Below are 25979 nucleotides of genomic sequence, written 5' to 3'. Positions count from 1 at the left end.
CTAAAAATGCTAACTATGCTAACAATACTAAATTTGCTAACAATGCTAACCAGGTTGATTAGCTAACTTAGTTGATGATTTTTTGCAGTTATGTTAAAAATGCTAACTATGCTAACCATGCTAACTAGCTAACTTGCTAGTGAGGACTTTTATTTTGAAACATTTGTTGCTAGGGTATCCATGGTGGCCACTATCAGGAAACAAGAAGTTACTGCAGTATAATCATGTTGGTTGCTATGGAAACGGTCATAAACGCTTAATTTCAATGGTTGCTATGTTGGTTGCTAGGTACATGGAGGTCTCATGTAGTTGACTGGAGGCATAGTTGATGATAACTGACAGTGGGAATGGTTGAACGGTTAAATAGATGAGTAGTTTCAATGGTTAAATGATTTAATAGTGTATTATTGCAGTGAGGACTTTTATTTTGAAACAGTTGTGGACAGAGGAAGTTTAACAGGATATGTAGTCTTCACAGAGAATGTATGCTTAAAGCCTGAGAGAGAGAGAGAGCTGCTGCAGCTGGCCTGGCCACCTGGCATAAGATTCTAATTGCCCTATTATGATGTCATAATGTAATGTTAAGTCTATGGGGAAATCTTAATAGTTTTTAATTTATAATTTAAAAAGTATAAAAGTTACAAAGTTGAAAAATACAAAGCCCACATCGCGTAAGTAAGACCTACGCAACAAAGTTTGAATGAAGTTTCTACGTTAAACGGTTGAAGCTCCATTAAGTGCGTTAGAAGAAGAATAATAATAAGAACTAGAAATGCAATTCCAAGGAATTACCAGTGCATGAAAATGCAAAAATAGATAGATAATGTAGATATGGTTACTAAGGTGTAGCTAGGGTAAACATGGTGGATGCATAGTTTACAGAGTGTTGATAGTGTGAAGGTAGACAGTTTAAAGATGAAACATTCCAGTTCTAACTTAACTAATGATTTATATTCATGTTAAAATGTTGATTAGCTAACTTAGCTAATGATTTCTAGCAGTTATGTTAAAAATGCTAATTATGCTAGCAATGCTAACTTTACTAACAATGCTAACCAGGTTGATTAGCTAACTTAACCGATGATTTCTAGCAGTAATGCTAAAAATGCTAACAATGCTACATTTGCTAACAATGCTAACCAGGTTGATTAGCTAACTTAGGTGATGATTTTTTGCAGTTATGCTAAAAAAATGCTAACTATGCTAACAATGCTAACTATGCTAAAAATGCTAACCAGGTTGATTAGCTAACTTAGCTAATCATTTCTAGCAGTTATGCTAAAAATGCTAACTATGTTAACAATGCTAACTATGCTAACCATGCTAACTAGCTAACTTGCTAGTGAGGACTTTTATTTTGAAACATTTGTTGCTAGGGTATCCATGGTGGCCACTATCAGGAAACAAGAAGTTACTGCAGTATAATGATGTTGGTTGCTATGGAAACGGTCATAAACGCTTAATTTTAATGGTTGCTATGTTGGTTGCTAGGTACATGGAGGTTTCATGTAGTTGACCGGAGGCATGGCTGATGATAACTGACAGTGGGAATGGTTGAACAGTTAAATAGATTAGTAGTTTCAATGGTTAAATGATTTAATAGTGTATTATTGCAGTGAGGACTTTTATTTTGAAACAGTTGTGGACAGAGGAAACAGTTTAACAGGTATATGTAGTCTTCATAGAGAATGTATGCTTAAAGCCTGAGAGAGAGAGAGAGCTGCTGCAGCTGGCCTGGCCACCTGGCAGAAGATTCTAATTGCCCTATTATGATGTCATAATCACAATGTTAAGTCTATGGGGAAATTGTCATTTTAATTAATTAATAGTTAAAAAAGTATAAAAGTTACAAAGTTGAAAAATACAAAGCCCGGATGGCCTAAGTAAGACCTACGCAGCGCAGTTTGAATGAAGTTTCTACGTTAAACGGTTGAAGCTCCATTAAGTGCGTTAGAAGAAGAAGAATAATAACTAGAAATGCAATTCCAAGGAATTACCAGTGCATGAAAATGCAAAAATAGATAGATAATGTAGATATGGTTACTAAGGTGTAGCTAGGGTAAACATGGTGGTTGCATAGTTTACAGAGTGTTGATAGTGTGAAGGTAGACAGTTTAAAGATGAAACATTCCAGTTCTAACTTAACAAATGATTTATATTCATGTTAAAATGTTGATTAGCTAACTTAGCTAATGATTTCTAGCAGTTACGTTAAAAATGCTAATTATGCTAGCAATGCTAACTTTACTAACAATGCTAACCAGGTTGATTAGCTAACTTAACCGATGATTTCTAGCAGTAATGCTAAAAATGCTAACTATGCTAACAATGCTACATTTGCTAACAATGCTAACCAGGTTGATTAGCTAACTTAGGTGATGATTTTTTGCAGTTATGCTAAAAAATGCTAACTATGCTAACAATGCTAACTATGTTAAAAATGCTAACCAGGTTGATTAGCTAACTTAGCTAATCATTTCTAGCAGTTATGCTAAAAATGCTAACTATGCTAACAATGCTAACTATGCTAACCATGCTAACTAGCTAACTAGCTAACTTGCTAGTGAGGACTTTTATTTTGAAACATTTGTTGCTAGGGTATCCATGGTGGCCACTATCAGGAAACAAGAAGTTACTGCAGTATAATGATGTTGGTTGCTATGGAAACGGTCATAAATGCTTAATTTTAATGGTTGCTATGTTGGTTGCTAGGTACATGGAGGTTTCATGTAGTTGACCGGAGGCATGGCTGATGATAACTGACAGTGGGAATGGTTGAACAGTTAAATAGATTAGTAGTTTCAATGGTTAAATGATTTAATAGTGTATTATTGCAGTGAGGACTTTTATTTTGAAACAGTTGTGGACAGAGGAAACAGTTTAACAGGTATATGTAGTCTTCATAGAGAATGTATGCTTAAAGCCTGAGAGAGAGAGAGCTGCTGCAGCTGGCCTGGCCACCTGGCAGAAGATTCTAATTGCCCTATTATGATGTCATAATCACAATGTTAAGTCTATGGGGAAATTGTCATTTTAATTAATTAATAGTTAAAAAAGTATAAAAGTTACAAAGTTGAAAAATACAAAGCCCGGATGACCTAAGTAAGACCTACGCAGCGCAGTTTGAATGAAGTTTCTACGTTAAACGGTTGAAGCTCCATTAAGTGCGTTAGAAGAAGAATAATAATAATAACTAGAGAATGTAATTCCAGGGAAATTACGAGTGCATGAAAATGCAAAAATGTATAGATACAGTAGATAATGTAGATATAGTTTCTAAGGTGTAGCTAGGGTAAACATGGTGGTTGCATAGTTTAAAGAAAGCTGATAGTGTGAAGGTAGACAGTTTAAAGCTTAAACATTACAGTTCTAACTGAACTAATGATTTCTAGCAGTTATGCTAAAAATGCTAACAATGCTAACTATGCTAACCAGGCTGATTAGCTAACTTAGCTAATCATTTCTAACAGTTATGCTAAAAATGCTAACTATGCTAACAATGCTAACTATGCTAACAATGCTAACCAGGTTGATTAGCTAACTTAGCTAACCATTTCTAGCAGTTATGCTAAAAATGCTAACTATGCTAACAATGCTAACCATGCTAACTAGCTAACTTGCTAGTGAGGACTTTTATTTTGAAACATTTGTTGATAGGGTATCTATGGTGGCCACTATCAGGAATAAAGAAGTTACTGTAGTAAAATCATGTTGGTTGCTATGGAAACGGTCATAAACGCTTAATTTTAATGGTTGCTATGTTGGTTGCTAGGTACATGGAGGTTTCATGTAGTTGACTGGAGGCATAGTTGATGATAACTGACAGTTGGAATGGTTGAACAGTTAAATAGTTGAGTAGTTTCAATGGTTAAATGATTTAATAGTGTATTATTGCAGTGAGGACTTTTATTTTGAAACAGTTGTGGACAGAGGAAACAGTTTAACAGGATATGTGTAGTCTTCAGAGAGATTGTATGCTTAAAGCCTGAGAGAGAGAGAGCTGCTGCAGGTGGGGCTGGCCACCTGGCATAAGATTCTAATTGCCCTATTATGATGTCATAATCCAATGTTAAGTCTATGGGAGAAAAAATGTTTTAAAAAATTAATATAAATTCAACGATAAAGTTTTCAAAGTTGAAAAATACAAAGCTGAAGTCACCTAAGTAAGACCTACGCAGCGCAGTTTGAACGAAGTTTCTACGTTAAACGGTTGAAGCTGAATTGGACGCACAAAAACGTTAGAAGAAAAATAAAAATAAAAACTAGAAATGCAATTCCAAGGAATTACCAGTGCATGAAAATGCAAAAATAGATAGATAATGTAGATATGGTTACTAAGGTGTAGCTAGGGTAAACATGGTGGTTGCATAGTTTACAGAGAGTTGATAGTGTGAAGGTAGACAGTTTAAAGATGAAACATTCCAGTTCTAACTTAACTAATGATTTCTATTCATGTTAAAATGTTGATTAGCTAACTTGGCTAATGATTTCTAGCAGTTACGCTAAAAATGCTTATTATACTAGCAATGTTAACTTTACTAACAATGCTAACCAGGTTGATTAGCTAACTTAACCGATGATTTCTAGCAGTTATGCTAAAAATGCTAACTATGTTAACAATGCTAACTATGCTAACTAGCTAACTTGCTAGTGAGGACTTTTATTTTGAAACATTTGTTGCTAGGGTATCCATGGTGGCCACTATCAGGAAACAAGAAGTTACTGCAGTATAATCATGTTGGTTGCTATGGAAACGGTCATAAACGCTTAATTTTAATGGTTGCTATGTTGGTTGCTAGGTACATGGAGGTTTCATGTAGTTGACTGGAGGCATAGTGGATGATAACTGACAGTTGGAATGGTTGAACAGTTCAATAGTTGAGTAGTTTCAATGGTTAAATGATTTAATAGTGTATTATTGCAGTGAGGACCTTTATTTTGAAACAGTTGTGGACAGAGGAAGTAGTGAAACAGGATCTGTAGTCTTAATGAGATTGTATGCTTAAAGCCTGAGACAGAAGGTGCCTCTCATAGCGTTTACGCGTCCTCTCTCGCTCCTCACTGATCTACATAAAGAATGATGGAGCGGCAACAATGGGATAGTCTAGCCCTTCTTCTATCTTTCTTTATGTAGATCATTGAGGATCGAGGAGCGAGGGAGGACATATAAACGCTGCTTGAGAGGGACCCACAGTAAATACTTTAAAAGTTGTATGTAGATAGTCTAATTAATGTTGATAGATAGAATGTTTAATGGATGTTGATAGGCAGATTGTTTTATATTGATTGACAGTTTAATGGGTGGATGAGTGAATGGTCTGAAGAAGATGAATGGATAGAAGGTTGGATGGAATGTGCCTTATATTCTTGTTAAGAGAGACACTGATACAGCTCTCTGAGAGTAGTTGACACAGGTGTAATCAATTTAACTGGCTAGTCTTAAGAGAGCCAGAGTACTCTTAAAGCCTGAGACAGAGTAAATAATTTAAAAGTTGAATGTAGATAGTCTAATTAATGTTGATAGACAGAGAGTTTAATGGATGTTGATAGACAGATTGTTTAATAGATGTTGATAGACAGTTTAATGGGTGGATGAGTGAATGGTCTGAAGAAGATGAATGGATAGAATGTTGGATGGAATGTGCCTTATATTCTTGTAGAATGGAGAGACACAGCTCTCTACTGAGAGTAGTGGATACAGATACAGGTGTAATCAATTTAACTGGCTAGTCTTAAGAGAGCCAGCCTGAGACAGAGTAGATTGTTTAAAAGTTCAATGTAGAGCGTCTAATTGATGTTGTTGATAGGCAGACTGTTTAGAATGGGTGGATGAGTGAATGGTTTGAAGAAGATGAATGGATATAAAGTTGGATGGAATTAGGAGGACTTATTTTGATACTGTTGTGCACAGAGGATACAGGGGAACAGAATATGTAGTCTTCAGAGAGGAGCCTGAGAGAAACTGACAGTTGGTGCCCAGGTGGCTGACCAGCTGGGGTAACATTCTAATTGCTGCCGTGATGTCATAATGAGCAATGTTAAGTCTATGGGGGAAATGGTGATAGTTTTTAACTAATAGTTTAAAAAGTATAAAAGTTACAAAGTTGAAAAATACAAAGCACATATGGCATAAGCAAGACCTACGCAACAAAGTTTGAATGAAGTTTCTACGTTAAACGGTTGAAGCTGAATTGCGAGCGTTAGAAGAAGAAGTTTAATAACTAGAGAATGTAATTCCAGGGAAATTACGAGTGCATGAAAATGCAAAAATGTATAGATACAGCAGATAATGTAGATATAGTTACTAAGGTGTAGCTAGGGTAAACATAGTAGCTAGGGTTGCATAGTTTAAAGAAAGCTGATAGTGTGAAGGTAGACAGTTTAAAGCTTAAACATTACAGTTCTAACTGAACTAATGATTTCTAACAGTTATGCTAAAAATGCTAACTATGCTAACAATGCTAACCAGGTTGATTAGCTAACTTAGCTAATCATTTCTAGCAGTTATGCTAAAAATGCTAACTATGCTAACAATGCTAACTAGCTAACTTGCTAGTGAGGACTTTTATTTTGAAACATTTGTTGATAGGGTATCTATGGTGGCCACTATCAGGAATAAAGAAGTTACTGCAGTAAAATCATGTTGGTTGCTATGGAAACGGTCATAAATGCTTAACTTTAATGGTTGCTATGTTGGTTGCTAGGTACGTGGGGGTTTCATGTAGTTGACTGGAGGCATAGTTGATGATAACTGACAGTTGGAATGGTTGAACAGTTAAATAGTTGAGTAGTTTCAATGGGTAAACGATTTAATAGTGTATTATTGCAGTGAGGACTTTTATTTTGAAACAGTTGTGGACAGAGGAAGTATGAAACAGGATCTGTAGTCTTAATGAGATTGTATGCTTAAAGCCTGAGAGAGAGAGAGAGCTGCTGCACCTGGACTGGCCACCTGGCATAAGATTCTAATTGCCCTATTATGATGTCATAATGTAATGTTAAGTCTATGGGGAAATTTTAATAGTTTTTATTTAATAGTTCAAAAAGTATAAAAGTTACAAAGTTGAAAAATACATAGCTGAAGTCACCTAAGTAAGACCTACGCAGCGCAGTTTGAATGAAGTTTCTACGTTAAACGGTTGAAGCTGAATTGCACGCACAAAAAGCGTTAGAAGAAGAATAATAATCGCCTATAATAATAAGAAGAAACCGGATAACAGTAGAGTGCATTTTCATGCACTCTAATAAGAAGATATCGGATAACAGTAGAGTGCATTTTCATGCACTCTAATAAGAAGTTTTGGAATAACAGTACAGTGCATTTTCATGCACTGTAATAAGAAGTTTTGGAATAACAGTACAGTGCATTTTCATGCACTGTAATAAGAAGAATAGGAAGAACAGTACAGTGCATTTTCATGCACTGTAATAATAAGAAGCCTAGGAAGAACAGTACAGTGCATTTTCATGCACTGTAATAAGAAGAATAGGAAGAACAGTACAGTGCATTTTCATGCACTGTAATAATAAGAAGTTGAAGAAGACTAGGAAGAACAGTACAGTGCATTTTCATGCACTGTAATAATAAGAAGCCTAGGAAGAACAGTACAGTGCATTTTCATGCACTGTAATTACTGTAGCTTTATCTGAATCTGGACCAATCTGGGCTTTTGTCTTATTTCAGAAACTTGCATGAAGGTCTTATTCCCAGCCATTCAGTGAACCACAGGCGCTTAAACCTAATAACTCCACTATGTCATTCTGCGTGAAGTCCCTTTGGCAATGTATGTGTGGGTGTTTAGGGGGGGGGGGGTGTAGTGGTGGCAGGTGTTTCCCTCTCCTGTGATGAGGTCAGTACGCGGTCAGGGCTCTCACCGCAAATAAAAGCCATGAGCTGGAGCAGGGGAAGGGAGGCAGTCGTCTGCCGTGCCCCTCCACCACAGCATGGAAAAAGAGCGTTACTCATGGCGGAGGGACGGATGCCCAGGCGGACAGACGGACGGACGGACGGACGGACGGGCCGAGTGTTCCACATCCGGCGCTGAGTAGCTCCAGGGGCATGTTCTCACAGTAAACCCCACTCACTCATACACATACTCAGATCCTGATTCATCTATACATCTTCACTATTCTGCCACTGTTGGCTGTTTACAGGGCAGCCTGAGGCAACAGATGAATGCTGTGCTTCCTGGGGTTGGGAATTAACTTTTCTTGTTTTTTTTTAAATGTGAACATTCTCCAACCATGAACAGATAGATAGATCAACGCGGTCAAATTCACCAGCCACTCAATCGTAAATTATTATTTTGCATCTGAAATCTGCCAGCTACTTCACTTTTAGCTTGAAGGGGCGCTGCCTTTTTCCTCTCTGTTTCATTCATTTTGGAAGCAGCAGAGGTACTGTGAGCTCAGCCCTTGTTGAGTAGTGAGTGTAAGCATCATGGTGATGTTCTCATAAAATAAGTGCTTCAAAACCAGAGTGGGGTTTAGATAGCCACCCACCGTGTCGTCTGCGGGCGGGACCACCGGGCCCATGGTGTTCCTCCAGTTCTTTAGAACCGGTGTGCCCTCCTGGTCCACTCCATTACCCACCGCCGGCTGACTGGGGGGAACTGGCACCTGTGGAACCTGTGAAACCTGGGGAGGTTACGAGACGATGATGAGTCTTATTGTGTTCAATTCAAGCACACACGAGTACATATGAAATGAACTAAATGTTTACAGAAAGATTACAGATTCAACTGACACCCAGACTATGCAAGCATCGTATGTGACTAAATCTCATTATTGTGATGCTTATCAATGCCAGACATTTCATCCTTTGCCATGCTCCCAAAGTTAGTGTCTATTCCAAGAATGTTTAATAAATATTGTGTCTTAAAAATAGAATTATCATTATTGGACTGATTTAAAGCTTGTGTTGCCACTAGATATTGAGTCTGTTTTAATGCATGCCACATGTACATCTGTTGTTGATTTGCTAGTTGGTTTTTAATCTGCCAGACATTCATTTAACAATGGATACGCTGAATAACACACAACCCCCACCCCCCCCCCCCCCCCCCCCCACACACACACACACACACACAACACCCACACCCACACACCCCAACCCCCACCCCCCCCCACACACACACACACATACCTCAGGAAGGCTCCACTGCGACTTTGATCCACCTTTCAGGTAGTAGTAGGTTTTCCCATTTTTATCCTTAGATTGGAACCACTATTGAACAAATAAACAACACAGCAATTAGATGAAGATGGCATATACCGCATGCTCTACTTCGGAAAAACCTTGCATTGCTACTGGGCATGAAAGGCCCTATACACATTAACTCTGATTTGATGACTTTAGTCATGATCAGGACAAACATTAGTGCTTTAGTTCACACATGCACTGGGTAGAGCTCACAATTACATGCAGCAGCAATTCCCAAACAAATTCCCTCGCGGGAATTCCCCGGCAGGATTCCCCGAACAGAACTCTCACCTGCTCCTGGGACCGGTCGTTGGTGAGGACGGTCTTGCCGTCCTGCTGCTGGCTGCGGGTCCAGCCTGCAGGGACGCTGGGCTCCAGGCTGGGCCTGGGGATGACCATCTTGAAGGAGGGGACGGACGCGTCCCGGCCGAAGACCGGCGGGTCCTCCGGCTCCTCAGTGGGGTAATCCTCCTCAGGCAGGGGGGGCTGCTCACACGCAGAGGCAAGAGATGGAACGCAAGTCAAACCGATTCTATCAAACTTGCTACAACAGAAACATACTTCAGTGAGCTGAAGCTCATTCATGAGGCAGGAGGCTTAGTTGAACTAGAGAGGTCAAGTTTCCTCTTTCGATAGGATGTACATACAGCAGAGTTAAAAGAAATTTGAAAAGTTTCAACAACTTGTACCCACAGAAGAACATGAGAATAAAGGTTCTATTTACTCATTTTACAATATATTACCAATCCCTCTCAGGTAGCACTTAAGAGCGTCTTCAGCATCTTAACAACAGCTAATTGGAATGATGCTCAAATGCTCACAGCTCTATGGCTGTGGTGACCTTACACCATAAACAAGCTCTGAAATGTGCAAGAAATACAGTATACTCCACTATTACATTAGATCTATATTCCCCCATCGTTTTTGCACAAGGAGTCCTACCGGTCCATCGCTGTGCTGTCTTTGCAGACTCTGGTTCTCCGCAGGCGACGAGGCGGGCGAGGCGGGGGAGGCAGGTGAGACGGCGTTGGGCGCTTCCCAGGTCGTCTCCTTGGAGGCGGAGTTGTAGTAGTAGTGCCGGCCGGTGGACTCGTCCAGGAGCTGCTCCCAGTCCGAGCCCCTGGAGGAGGTGGAGGAGGCGGAGAGGGGCGAGGCCAGCGCGTCCATGCCTGGCCCGGGGAGCGGGCTGCGGGGGCTCTCCCACGTGCTCTGCCCCGTCGACGGCTGGTAGAAGAAGTTCTTGCCGCTGTCCTTGTCAGTGTGCACCTCCCATCCCTCCGCGGACAGCGAGGGGTGCGGCGGAACGCCCGGAACGCCGGGCGACGGGGACGAGGAAGAGGAGGAGGAGGAGGAGACCGCGGGCGGGGCGCGCGGCGTCGTCTTCTTCAGGTCGGTCACGTTGGCGTACACAGCCGTGGTGGGGTTCTCATTCTCTGCCTGTGGAGAGGACATGTCAAGGTCAGTCATGTTGTGCAATGCTATCCGCCATCAAGGGTCATTTTTCCAGTTGGGATAGACCAGCCTCATCCCATCGCGATGATGACACCAGCACCTTTCCAAAAGTTGAACGATTTCAACCAAAAAGTGCTGCACAATCTAGCACTCTTGAAAAAGACAGCAGATGTAGTACTTTTCTCTAGGCGACAACAATCACTCTCTCTTCATTGGAAACAACAGAAAAAAGAAACTAGTGCCCAAAACAAAACAAAAAAACAAACAATATATGGACACTTGCCCTAATGTTAATGAGTATCCAACCAGTTCCATTGTTTCATGTAGTAGATGAACTTTCCTGCTAGTTTGCCATCATGTATTCAATCTTTGTTGTTCATACATTGTGATAGATGATAATAAGTGAGACCAGTTCTGAGAGCCTGTGTTTTGGGAGTCTTGAAGGAAAGTGAAAATGCAAATCAATAATTGGCAACACTCAGACGTGAACACTTTCATAAGAATACTACAATGAAATTCGGATGTCCACTCACCGATTTAAACCGTCAAATTGAAACACATACACAACACACGTAGCATAAACGCTAAATGATTTGAAAAAATTGTTCAAGTTCACAAAAAGAATGCGGATAACTTTCCTTCACGTGTAACGTTGAAGTATTAGGACCTTATCAGGTCCACCATGGTGCCTAGGAGAGGCTTGTGTTGGCGGCCATGGGAATCAGAGCAGGACACACTGCCCTGGGGGGACCACCAGGCCTCTGCGCCTCTCACCCACACCAAACAAAGCTCAGTTGAGGGATAGGGTAACAGTCAAACAAACAGCCCACTCCTACTCCTCTCTCTCACTCTCACTCTCTCTCTCTCTCTAAATCCCTCTTTTTTCTTGCTCGTGGACCAAGACCTTTTTCAGAGACCCTATTCGTTGCAGGTACACTGCCACTACTAATGCTGTTTTGAACAACTGTGTGTGAACTCTAAAACAGTCCATGTGCTTTAGGACAACCCTCTCTACTATAACTACTGCAGCGCAACTTCACTGCAGTAGTTCCACTCTTCATTCCTGTTGAAAGCTGAGAGGAGTGACAACAGGCAGTGTCTTCACTGGCCCCCGTGGCTCAAACCGTCACTGTTGCGTAATTACAGAGGGCTCTGAAGTCAAATGATCCGCAGGCATAGCAACAGGAGCCACTGCATTGCCTTACACCAGGGCAACACGTAAATGAAGCACTCCGTTTTTGGAGCATACAAATCGTTTTAGAAGACTAGAATACTTTAGAAGTTTTTTTTTTTTTTTTCAAACGTATGCGCCTCTCCCATGTCTGGTGTAGCCAGAGTGATTAGAGTGGAAGCTAATTGCTACACTAATGGAACGCTTCAATTACGTGGCCGGTGTAGCCTCCCTATTACACCTCATACATGACTCCCACTCTCCAGTAAGTGAATCTGTGTGCACTGGAGAAACACACCTGTAAGAGTGTAACACATTGAGCCAATAAATACTGTGGGTCTGTGGAGGAGACCTGAACACCTACTGTGGATAAAACAACCTTTTGGCTATGAAAATCAAGGTCAATTTCCCATATGTGGATTCATGGATGCATTAAAAGCCATTTAAGATTGCAGCCTATAATCCATGTAAGGGGAACTGGCTGTTATGTGTTTATCAGAAATGCACACCATTATTGGAAACCAAACTCTTGTTCAATTTGGCCACAAAAGGGTTCAGCTAGGGTCTTTCCCCTCCAGAGCATGTTCCTGGAGTAGGAGGAAATGAGGGGAGTGGAGAAAGAGGCCACAACATGACGTTAAGGCCGTCTATACAGCATGCACAAGCCAGGGAACACAACTGCAATTCCATTTGCTTTCATACAAGCCAGCGAACACAACCTCATATTCTAACAATATACAGGCCAAGGTAAATAATAATCAATCAACAACATGTGGGAGCACACACACAAGCAGGTGGTTTGAAAAGTATGTAGACAAAGAGCAGGATCCAGAGATGAAGAACATTAAGTATTCTATTATAGGCTCGCCAAGTCGCCATATCTAAATCCATGATATTCACGATATACAGTAGAAGATACTGGACAGTATAAAGTAATGCATCATCATAGTAGACATTTTACCAAAATAAACATATTGTGCCACTCTGTGGTACTTGGTTTAAAAAAAATCCATGTTAAAAGCCTCAGTGTAACTGAACACACAGAATTCTCAAAGACCATGCCCTGATTAAGAGGCAGACGGTATGTCAACAAGCTGAATGACAGAAAAGATCAAAGAGAAATCCTGTCTGTGACTGAATTACATGGCTGTTACTGCTTACTGCACTGCTTGGAGTTACCCAATGACCCAAGAGTACAGCACTCAGCATAAAATACCCAAGCAGTGCATTTTAGAAAGCACATTGCCACTTTCCAGATAAACCTGCCTTGAAAAACACTCAAGTGAAAAACAGATTATCTTAACAAGCAGAATAACCTTTCAACTTTGTACAGTGTCAAACGGAACGTAACGGTATTGCAACAAACAACGACTGACTCTTAACACCCTGCTCTGGTCAGTAGCTTCAGTGACCTCGAAGTCTGACCCATGAAAGGTTGCTTTACCTTGATGATCCTCAGGAGCGAGTCCAAGCGGGGCCTGAGGCTGATGGACGCCTTGCGCAGCAGGTTGGGCACGGGCATCATGCCACAGGAACAGCACACACACACACACACACACACACACGTGCGCGTAACAACCGAACACCCGCCGACTGACCAGCAGCTAACTGACCACCAGCAACTGACCGGCAAAAGTGAGGCGAGGTGAGAAGGTGGACTCCGGCTAAGACGACTCGACGAGCGCGTGGGAGGAGAAAGCAAAAACATCCAGAGGAAGCTTGTGGCCCCACTTCCACATCGACCCAGACATAAACACGTCAGCCAGAGAGGAGAAGAAGAAGAGCAGGGGGGATTTCTGACCCAGCGCACCGTGGGCACCCTCTCTCAGACTGACCACAACGTCTAGCACTTCTGAAGGAGAAAGTCTCACTAAACGGAGAAGAACTCGTTATGAGAGAGGAAGAGAGAGAGGGAGAGAGAGGGAGAGAGTAAGAGAGAGAGAGAGAGGGTTGCCTGCCACTTAACAGGCTCCTCAGGCATCAAAGCAGAGACTTATCAGGACTCCCCTGAGCACTGTAGAGTGGAAACACACACACACACACACACACACACACACACACACACACACACACACACACACACACACACACAGATATAACAGCATGCATGCTCACAGAGACATTGACACACACATACATACACACACACCTTCTCAAACCCACATGTACCTAAAGTACAAAGGTATGAACAACCTACAAATGGGAGAGGGAGGCACCACAAAAAGCACACACACACACACACACATACACATACACATACACACACACACATACACATACACATACACACACACACACACACACACACACACACACACACACACACACACACACACACACACACACACACACACACACATACATACACACACACACACGCACACACACGCACAAACACTAACACACCTACACATCAAACAACATTCAATACCAACCACAACATGCCCACACACACGCACACTCCACACGCCCATAGGCACACAGGGGAGTGTTTCTGATGCCATTACAGGGTGTGTGTGTGTGTGTGTGTGTGTGAGGGGGGGGGGGTCGCTCTCCATTATCCATTTCCTGTAGGAAAAGGATACTGGGAATTTGAATGTAAGCAAACTTTGCAATTGGGCTGTTTGTTTAGAACAGTGGGGGAACAACTGATTTAGCTGCAATAGCAAGACGCATGCAGAGACGCAGGATTATGCAAGATAGTCAGACACATCTCAGGCACAGAGAGTGCCTCTTCACTCTCACGCATATACGGATGCACACACAGCCATACGCCCACACACACACACACTCCAAAGTCCTCTGGGGGAAGCAGTCCTTTCACACTCATGACAACAAGTCCGTCTGTCTTGGTTCCCTTTTCGGGTAAGTCACACTAGTGCAAAAATTCAAGGTCTGGAAAGACCCTTCTGTTTTTCCGCTCTCTGCGATTGTCAGGCAGCTGCACTAAACAAGGGGCATCGACTCAGGACCCAAAATGCCACACACAGACGTCTCACGGTTCCAAAGGGCTTCACGTGAGACGTCAGATCCTGGTCCAGACTGGATGCCGACCTACTGATGTTCATGAGATCTCCCTAAACAATCTGAACAATCTTCGAGCTGATAAAGTTGCTGCCTCATCGCCTCCCATACTATGATTTGGTCGTCCAATATGGCTGCCCTGCCTTGCAAATTGTTTTGGTAAAACACAAACACACACCTGCACACCACAAACACACACACAAACACACATACACACACACACACACACACACACACACACACGCACGTAAACACACCCATAACCACAGTGAACATGCTGACTGTAGTGTGAAAGATGAGTCCTGATGAACTGGGTGTGTCACCACCATGGCCTCCAGAGCACCTGGCTCTCCTGACTGATGCCTTCAACAGGGACACATTAGAGGATGGGGGGGAGGTGGGCATATCCAGTTCCAGTGGCCTGTTTACAAACATTTAATACTGACGCTCGCTTTCATAAAAACTCGCATGACTAAAAAAAATACCTTTTGTATGTAGAACTGTAGTTATTAATAGTTTAGTGCCCTATTACGACAACTCAGTTACACAAAATACACTAACTCTTTTTAACATGCCCAATAAAACCACATGGTTTTAGTTGTCCCTGCCTCTGCTGAGTTAGTTTGGATGGTTCTGCACATATGAAACAAGAGGGGACAGTTCAACAGAAAAAAAGTGGAAAACTCCCTTACCCTTTACCCCCCGTGTTTTCGAATGCAGAAGCTGGGAGTGTGTAGTTTCAGAACAGAACACTACAGGTAAGGAACCTCGTGAGCATGTGTGAAATAGGACCTCTGTGACTGTGAGTCACTACTACCCTAATAAATAATGAGCACTCTATGTGTGCGAAGCATAGAATGTACCAGATGATATTTACATAAATGCCCGTAGTTCAAAACACCGTGAAATACAGCCATTAAGGCTTTTTGCTATTTTTCCAACCATCAGACTTCCCAAACAGGCCTAGACATGCTAACCCACAGGCTAAAGCAGAAGTGCATACTGCTACCTCCACACCAGCTCCTGAGTAAACAGGGCAAAAAGAATACTCTGAGTGAAAAATATAAAACCATTAAGGATCCTCTGAATGCCAAACGACATCAAGGGTTAGTAGAATCTACACGCCTTGCAGAAGCCAATAATGAAGATAAGATTTTTTTAAAATGGCAAAAGCCAACTACTCATCAAAGTGAAACCTTGGGCAGTTTTCTCATGATAAGCAGCACAACCAATGAGGCATGCATGCTAGGGGTGTGCAGCGTAGCCAAGTGTGACAGTGCATCAATGATTCATGCATTCAGGAGGGCTCTCGTAACATTCCTCTCGCTTGTAGTTTGACCCCAACAAAGGCAATCATAATTGCAAACGCATACTGTACACAAAGTTCAATATAGCTTGGAGTATCATGAGCTTGACATCATGATATCAATTATGGAAGATTTGACTGGCTTATCAGGAGATTATACTACCATAAGAAGGGGTGCAATAATTAAAAATACAGAGAATGAAAATAATACTGTATGCATGGCATCCGTCTTCTAAAGGCGTATCTGTGTCTGTGATTCTAATCCCATATACTTTTGTCAAAAATAAGAAAGAATATGGGGTAGATTATTCAAAGAACCATGGGAGTGGCTTGCTCAACACCACTGCTCTTTTAATATGTTGGGGGTCTTTTCCCCCACCTTTATTCAGATACAGTGAAAAGTGACAGCAAGGACAGTGGGAGGAGGATACAATACTCACAAAAAGTCAGGGACATTCAGCTGAATGTCATCATTGCATGCTTCTACTTAAGGGCCCTACTTTCATTTTATAATACTACTGTCACTTTCATGATATAATACCACAGTCATTTTCCAGTTAACTTTTTGTGAGTAGGCCTAGTATGTGGACCTGAATGTGGTATGGACACTGTAGTCGATGTTAACTGGTAGTAAACCCAGTCAATACAAATCACATGTGAGACACAATAACAGGGCTCCTTGATATGAAGAACAATCAGTTAAAACCAATAACATCGATGGGGGTTTTGTTTATAGTCAAGGTCCACATAGATTGGGGCAACATGTCATGTAGCCTACACATTCACACATCCACACACAGAGAGAGAGAGAGAGAGAGAGAGAATAACCACAATTAATCATGCACATGCAGACTGTGTACTGTATACTCACTATCAGTAGTGAAAAAAACGAAGACAACCACGTGTACAAACACACACACACACACGCACGCACGCACGCACGCACGCACGCACGTGCGCACACACACACACACACACACACACACACACACAAGCACACAGGATAAAGGTAAACCACTGTCACAAGGGTTCTCCCAAACAGTGTCTTCTCTCAGACATGATATCACTTATTCCACCAGCCACAAATTCCAGATGATTACAGTGCACCAATTTGTGTTGATCATTTCTGAAGGCTAACCATTAGCTGAGTTTCAAAAGTCCAACAAGAAATAGGTCATTATGCACTCTTCCTCATTGCAGGTGGTAAGACCATGATTACAGGAATCGAACATATTAAGCTGTTTATGGGATCAACAAGAAATCACTGTGCAATCATTTTATGGTTCTACTGGCACCTTGCAGATTTCATTTCCTCCCGTTTTAGTCCATGGGTGTTGTTCAACTTCCCTAATATTATAACAAATTATTCACTAATGTTATCAATGAGTTTAACGAGTGGAAACTGACCAAATGTCAAAGGAGGTCAACTCATTCCAACCCTCTCATGTGATCGAGCAATTCGGTGACGTTATTCCAGCAAGTAATTCAAACTTCTCAAAAAGACCAACAATTTACCAGCGGGTAAAAGGGCACAACTATTTTGAGTTAAGCGAATGATTGAAATGATGAAGTGAATGAAAACTTCAAGCGATAACACTTTACATTAACTTGCCTAATCAAATCAAGCCTGTGCGGTCAAATAGTTAAATTAGGCTACAACAATCGCCTACTATCCTCACCTTCTTTCGTTACGTGTAGAGTCCACGACGAATGCGCGCAGCGTATCAGCCTTCTTTAGTCCTGTTCAGACTCAATACATACTCAAGTGTAGGCTATTCAATACTAAAATTGGCCTGCCCCTATAGGCTACAGTCGCACCTCAAAGACTCCTTCACTACTAGTTCTCGACGCCGCAGGTATAGGTGGGTAGAACAGGTGAGGAGGGTTCAGCTGCGAATCCTTGGGGAGTGGTTCTTCAATCCCGCTGGAGTTAACTCTTTCCTTCCCGCCGGCACTATCCTGTAGGCTACGTGTAGACTGTGGGATATCGACTAGGCTACTGGACGTCATTCAACGTCACAGCAACAGTGTTTTTTATTGTCTTGAATCTAAGCGGGAATCCGCCAGTTTGCCTGTTATTCGGCATGCATTCATATGCTGAAACAATTGGGTGGCTTTAGTGGACTGTGGACATTCATCGAGAAGAGAAGGGCAATGACAGTTTAATATTTATTTTTATGACCAGCGGAAGTGTCAACGAAAACCTTTTGCACAGTCCACGAGTAGGCCTAAGATTATAAAAAAAATCCTGAATCGATGGTAATTCTAAAACGTAGGCTGGGCCTATTTCTTTTTGGACGCACCTGAGCATGCTGGAGGTGTGTGTGTGTACGACATAGGCCTGCGCCTGCCTGCGTGTATAGGATCTCGATCGTTCGGGATTAAAGCACACAGGCGAGGCTTTGAATTTTACAGGAAAGGAACTCCTCCTTTATTTGGTAAACACAAGAGCCGTGGGGCAGCCGGGCGGGTCTGTCCGCTACTGACGAAAAGGAAACAGGAGCTGGGAGGACACGTCTACACGTCCAGATCGAGAGAATACAAGATAACATCCCCCTATCAGAGATTGATTTACCACTGACTGAACCCAAACTTCAGTGACAAGTGACTTCTGCTAGCATTCACATGCAGTTTCTTCATTAAGATTTAGACATTCATATCAGGTAAATCTGCTCTCTTCAGTGTCATGTGGTGTGAAGCATGGGCCTACAGCTTCGAAGTAAATTGAAGTATAATGGAACATTAGTTCCATTATTCTCGTTCTTGTACTCCAGTCCTAAAACAAACCTGTCCCAGGCTAGCCTACCCCAAGTCTTTTATTGACTTATAACCTCCATTAACATCTTTTAACAACAGAATATTGGTATGCTATAGGCCTGCGTATGCTATCTTATGGCCTCACATGGCCAATCACTGACAGGCTTTAGACAAACCATTCCACACTCTGTCAGGGATCTGATTCATTCGCCTGCATCCTCCTTACAAAGCACTACTATACCTGAAATCAATATATGAGACGTCCATGAAAAAGAAACGGGATCCTCACGCACGGTTGAAACAGTTGATGACTGTGACAGATATGAGCGTGACTCCAGGGGACAGACACACAATGCCAGTGTAACTTTAACTGGCTGCACTGAGGCAGCACGGCAGGTAGTGAGAGTCTTCTCATGACTGAGGCTGTCTCTGAGCTGGCTTTGGATGACCATACAATAGGATGATGCAGCTGAATCATAAAGCAGACATTTGGGAAGAATGTGATGGTATGAAATATTGCGTCCTACAGTCCTATATTTCCTAATTTCTCTTTTCAGTGTTTTTTTTCAGGGGATAATATGGCCATGCGATCCTAGGTTAAGTGTTCCACGTGCTTGGTTTCACTTCACTCGAAAACCCAACATGTTTGTTTTGGAATAACGGAGGTGTGCACTGTGCAGTACAGTATATCCACCAGAACTCTGACCTAAAAGGTGTTGGTGGCTTGCTACATCTTATGATATATTAAGTAAAGTGAGTCCAGGATAAATGACTACATAACATCCATATTACAATGGAAAAACTACCCAAACAGACACAAAAGCCATGCAGGCTAAAAGTAAAAGGCCTCAGAGATAAGTGTTTCACCTTGGAAATGATTCACCCTCTCCGTTGACCACGAACATAACAGAGACATGAAGCACAGGCTCACCTGTGCCAAAGAAACTCAGTCCACCTCTTAAAAGAGACCCTTCGAGCACATTTCTGTGTACTTACCCGACGCCGACTCATTTCCCATGGCTCGCTCACCGTAATGTAAAATCCAAACGGTTCAGACCCCCGAGGCCCCCGAGGCTCGCCGGTCCAGATGCTAAGGCAGTCACGGACTGTAGAACGCCGCCCCTGAGATCGATCTCAGACCTGTTCTCTCTGTCTGTCCTTATGGAAGCACTCAGCTTACTGTTCTGCGAGGACGAGGCCAGCACTTCTGCAGGGGTCTACCGTCCAGTGTGTGTTCCGATCTATGAAGACGATACAGACCCCTCGGGAGTAGCCTATGTGTGTGTTTTGGTCAGTTTTTAGACATAAGCGCTGAACTGATACCATTTCAAAAGCCTCAAACCAAAATATAGGTGTATTTATGCAATGTGCTAATGTGGTTACTGTGGAAGGATTATGTGTCAGTGGTTTAATTTAGAAAAATGTGGGGGTTTTTTTGTGTTCAACATCTCCATAATTGGCCTAAGAGAGAACATGAAACTTGGCTTGAACCAAAACAAGTATTTCCTGAAAGCAATGTTGTGATGGCTCATTAAATTTGCAAGGAAATTCACCTCACAGGCAAAGCCTTGTGTTTTGCACTGGCAAATTCCACGTGCATACTTTTCTTCGAAAACTCTAACTCTCATAGTAAAAGCACATTTAGACATACAGCACATACATATGATGCGTCTCAGCATGTCTGGCCCTCCATGAAGTGTCAAGTAAACTTGTGCACTCTCTCATTTTTAGACTCTAACTACACTTGATGGATCGCTTTGGGCCAAGACTTGCAGCTTAACATTCCTCATGTATTTTCTGTGGTGAAGCCAAACCCCTGTCACCTGGGCGAGCCTCTTCTTGAGGAGGCCCCTTTGAAAAAACGTAGTTTTTTTTTTTAACTACAGTCCAGCCTCAAAGCATCACCTGGGGGATACTGAAACTCACAGTCCCATACCTGCGGACTCCTCATAAACTGCTTCCCGCATCGTCTTCCAGCTTAAGGTCCAAGGCGCAATGCATCTCTGTTTGAGCACTTTGTTTTCAACAGTACACAAAGCGCCATCATATTGTAACCCTCTGTGTTAAAGACTCATCTGAAAAAAACCTTTGAAGGTCTCCTTGGTTTTCAGTGCTTAAGCAGTTTCAGCTGTGCAACCTCCATTCCCGTACCTTTCTAAGCCCTCTCTACCAATGCTCCGCAAAGAACACATTCTTTGAAGACAACAGTAACTCACTTAAAAAGTAAGTATCAGTGTGGTTAATGAATGCACTGAATACACATGTTGACAGTGTCATAATACTGAATTTTGAATAATTGCATGGAAACAACAGTTTTGTGAAAGAGCATGTTACAATACAACACTACTACGGTACTAGAAAGTGTTGGGTTTCGATGTCTTTCGTAGCTTAGTCAACTTGGTGGGCTGCTGTATGAGTTCATGTGGCTTATTCTGCCCTTTCCATGAGTCTTACCCTCCACATCCTGTCTTTCACACCACAGTGGCACAGCTAACTCAACATGGCCACTGTTCCTATTGTTCTAATGTTGAAAAGGACTTGGATGTTTGCGCCAGAAGTCAGCATCCATGGAACAAAAAACGCCAGGCCATCAACATTAAAGCTGTTTTCACTTGAGCTGTCAGAGTGTGAGCATCACTCTGTTTGTTTCATTTCATATTCAAAAGAAATCTTTTTTTTTTTTTTGTCATGAAAGCCAAGACTGTGACTGGGAATTGGAGGAGCCTGCACACAATCCAATAAAATGGGATGACACAGCAGGAATCTCACTGCTTTTTTCCCCAGCCAACAATCAACAACCAATAGAATACTGTAGAACCCATGGAGATGAGAGCAGCAGCGCCTCCCTGTGGTTGCCTTTGTAACTGGCTCAGTCCAAAACAACCTGTCGGTGTACGTCACTTCTGACTCATCCTGACTCTGTTTGTATGGCAGTGAGGCGGCAGGATATGCTACAGCCAGCCTACAGACGCTACAGTCGAGGCAAAGAGACAAGGCCTCGTAATCTCCAGGAAACCAAAACACCGCGGGTAATATCGCCAGGCCCTCCTGCAATACAGGGGTCTGCCGAAAGCAAAACACAGCTGATAAACATGCTCATTCTGACGGTAAGCCTTAAACAAACGGCAATTTCCCATCGCTTGAATTCCAACAGCATGATAATCAATTTCCCAGACAGACTTTGAGAAAAAAACTCTCTCTAGACCATCCTGTTAACATACAGTACACAAAGCTGTCTTCATACCAAGTAAAAGAAGATGGGGAGAAATATGAGCAGAGACCCGTATTGAGGACTCGTTGGTACTCATAGTTGGACGGAGATGCTTAAGATCTCTTAAAGATCTCAAGATTGTTCTCAGACACTCTCAGACAGCCAAAAGAAGAACAAGGCACATAAAGAGGATGCCGAAGAGGCAAACATCCCCGTTCCTTTTTTTCTGGAGCCACACAAAGCTGTCACAGTCACACTTCTGTTCTCCATGGTACAAGCTCTCATGTCAAAGGAACTGTACCATAGAACCACGTAGATCATAGGTTTGGACACACATACCCAAAATACAATGCCTGAACTGTCTTTTGGAAGAGTGGCTGATTTCATCTCTGCTTTTGAGGGTTGTACTCTCTTTGGTTGGTGCACAATACACTCAAAAAATGCTGCCGTAACAAAAACAAAATCGCTCTGAGATCATACCCCTGAAGTTCGGAATGTGCCGCTGAAGGCAGAGCATTCCACAGGAGAGACGAGCATGCCAGAGCATGTGTTTCCCCTGTTCAGTAGTGTAAACAGTGGTGTCCAGCACGGTGGCTGTGCACCGTAACGCTCTCTTGCACTCACCTTTGGTTGTGCCGGCACAGGGGAGACGTGGCAGGTGTGCGTGGAAGAAGATTCCGGCATGGCAGGGGCAGGAATCAGTGCTGGTGCCGTCTCTGTCACAGGTGACCCGTCCAGGTTCAGGTCCAAGATCGACTCGTAGATGTTCTCCGAGTCCGGCGAACGGTCCGGTTCCGTGCTTGAGGCGGACTCTGAGTCCGGCTCCAGGGGCGAGGCCGGTTCCGGTGACTCCTCCCGCAGCGGGGGATCATCGCTAGCAATGTCTTTGATGATGGGGAGGTCCACAGGCTTCCCCTGGATGGGCCGAAGCACGGGGTCAGCAGGGCTGAAGCTGGGCACCCGGGTCTTATAGGATAGATCCTCCAGCGATGGAACAGAAGGGATCACATGGGCAGGAGCCGCGCTGGACCCCCGCGATCCACCAAACAGGATGCTGGGGTTCAAACTGAGCCTTTTCTTCTGAGACGAGGAAGAGGATGACGATGAAGAGGCGAGCTCCTGAATGCCACCCCCTCCTCCTCCCCCGCCCAGTCCGCTGAGCATGGAGAAGGACGGTTCCGCGTGTCCTCCTCTCTTGAACGCCGCCGGCGGATCGTGGATCTCCAGCGGAACGCCGAACGTGGACATGCGGTTCTCCGTCTTGCGGTAGCCGCCGGGCGAGCGCAGGCGGATGGTCACCTCGTCGCCCCCCCTCTTCTCCTCGGCCAGGTCCAGCGGAGGGGGTTGCTTGTGCTCGGGGCTGGGCGGCGAGACGACGGCGGCGGCAAAGTCCAGCGGCGAGGGGAAGGAGTTGGGCAGCTCCCGGACATACTTGGCGGGGATGTAGAAGGCTTTGGAGCGCTCGTTGCGTCGCACGTGCCACCAGTGGTCGTTGGTCTTGGCCAGGAGCATGTAGCGCTCGTTGGGCTTGATGGTCACCATGCCGCCATCGCGGCCTTTGTATTCGTACTCAAACTCCACCAGGACCAACCCCAGGCCACCTCCGCCACTGCCGGTCAGCGTCGCCATGGTAACACACCGGCCACCTCCTGAACGTCTGTGTGTCCCAGTGACAGGACTGCTCAAGACTTAACCCTGGCCCTCCTGAGTGAGAGAGAGAGAGAGAGATTTTAAAAACATTATTTAAAAATGTATCAAATCCAATAAAATGATGTCAATCTACGTACATCACCAGTGGAACACAATTTCAAACACAATTCAGACATTGATAGAAACTAGCTAGCCACTCCAGCGCTATTCTTGTATCCATGAAAGATCTACACATGGCTATGGAGACAGAGAGAGAGAAAGAGGAACCAAGAACTGATTTCTTTTTTTATTGTGTCCTGTCAGATGGAGAGCCGGCATGAAGACGACCTAACTCACACACACCAGCATGTTTGTGAGTTATTGAGTTTGCTGGGGAGGATGTATTTGAAATTCAAGAGAAAAGTGCCACCACAAGTTAACCACAGGAAACACCAACTGCAGTCAGTTTATAGGACGGTGCAAAAATAGAGGAAGAAAAAATGTGGCAAAACAAAAAGCTAAACAGCTCAGCAAACTATGCCAGTCAAACTCGTTGTATTCCAACTAGTTTCTTTCTGTTTTATTCCCCACTTGAAATATTAAAACAGTAACATGTAGACCCCCCCCCCCCCCTCCCATTCCCCGCACCTTCATCGAGTTATTTCGTAACGTCTTGTGTAAACACAGGGTCACTGAATAAATCTGACCCACGCCTACTGTCAACACACGCTGTTAAACTTCAAAGACCGCCAGCCCAGAGTTTCAAAAGGCCTCAGAACTGTGTTATCCCATTGGCCGAAACCTCCCCTGCCATTTCCCAGATGGTAGGTAATTGTGCGTGACCTATGACACTTGTGTAAAAGTTTAATGACATTGTGTCATTGGCCGTCTCTTCCTTTTCATATCTGGGACACAACTGTGCTGCGCAGTGTGCACACTGGGTATACTTAAACTTGATTGAAACTGGGGCACAGCTATGTAAAGAGGCTGCTGTGTACTTGATATGTACACTAAAGATTAATCAAAGTTGGAGCACAGTGATGTGAACAGGCCTTTGTTCGTATCAACCCTACTATACTTATAAATGATTACAACTGAAGCAGTTATGTGAATATTATTATGCACCTTGATGTTGCATGAACTTTAAGTTGACTAAATACCCATCTAACTTAGTAGACACATGTTATGAGGCCTCATATATCCATCCATACCATTGTGCCATTATACAGTCAAGCCAGGACAGCAGCCTTATGACCATAATATCATGAGCCGGCAGATAGACTTCATTATGAGAGTGATGTGAAAGGATAAAAGCAGCAACAAGAAAAGAACAAACACAAAAAAAAACCTGCAAAAAAATTGCTTTGGACAAAGGCGTCTGCTAAGCAACATAACCGTAACCGTAACAAAAATGATAGAAACAACCACATATGTAATTTTTCCTTGTCAACAGACTATGCTGGACCATTATGTTTACCAGTGTAGGCCTACAGTATGTTGCACAGGGCCCGGCCGTGATAAAGAGATTCTGAAATGTGCAAAGGAATCAGTTTAGCCTAGTAGTGCTGCAGATGCATGCGCAGATAAGCTTCACATCCCTCCTGGCTCTGCCCCAGAGCTAACGCATTCATCCAGTGATCCCGCTGATTCCCTTCCCTGCATTTGACTAGCATCTTGCTGTGACATGTTCATCATTACGGTGGTGGTTACATGTGCACAATACTGCTCCATGTGATTCAGCTTTTAAGATTTCAGCACACCTCCTCAGGTGAGCTGCCTCTGTGAAATGGAAACCTTAATCTCAAGCATTGATCCAGCATAATAACTGGCTGCCCAGGCAGGATACAGACATGCCAATACACACCACATCAATTCAGAACAAATATTGACCTCCCATATTGTCTAGTATCATATTACAAATTTAACCAATTCAACCAGCAAATACTTTACACACAAGACCACAGCAGGCCTTAAGAGCATCATGAAACAGTGTGAAGGGAGCATTTGTATCTAATTTTAAGCCATACACTACAAAAGTTTAAAACAATGACAAATGGACAGTTTACAGATTTAGGTACAAAACATGTATGTCATCATAAAGCACTTGACACCTGAGTAGATACATTTTACCTCTACAGTTTAGAAAGTACATGTAATCTGTGTCCACACACAGATATGAGTGTGGCATCAAACTGTCGATTGTGGTGGTCAAATGCTTCTGCAAACG

At 43.0% G+C, this 25979-nt stretch overlaps 1 protein-coding gene across 2 annotated transcripts in view; it reads right to left on the bottom strand.

Moving 5' to 3' along the window:
* arhgap27l (Rho GTPase activating protein 27, like) overlaps positions 1–25979 on the bottom strand; it is a 53679-nt gene that overhangs the window by 20175 nt on the left and 7525 nt on the right. For both annotated transcript variants that reach the window (XM_062531612.1, XM_062531613.1), the window contains exons 2-6: positions 22748–23827; positions 10145–10639; positions 9494–9688; positions 9146–9226; positions 8503–8637 (exon numbers count right to left, since the gene is read on the bottom strand). In XM_062531612.1, the coding sequence (XP_062387596.1) occupies positions 8503–8637; positions 9146–9226; positions 9494–9688; positions 10145–10639; positions 22748–23752 (1911 nt within the window). In that variant the 5' untranslated portion in view covers positions 23753–23827. The remainder of the gene's footprint in view (positions 1–8502; positions 8638–9145; positions 9227–9493; positions 9689–10144; positions 10640–22747; positions 23828–25979) is intronic.

The sequence above is a fragment of the Sardina pilchardus genome, chromosome 3 (assembly GCF_963854185.1).
Source record: "Sardina pilchardus chromosome 3, fSarPil1.1, whole genome shotgun sequence".
Taxonomy (NCBI): Eukaryota; Metazoa; Chordata; class Actinopteri; order Clupeiformes; family Clupeidae; genus Sardina; species Sardina pilchardus.
The sequence above is the reverse complement of the archived record's forward strand: the minus strand, read 5'-3'. Positions and strand labels throughout refer to the sequence as shown.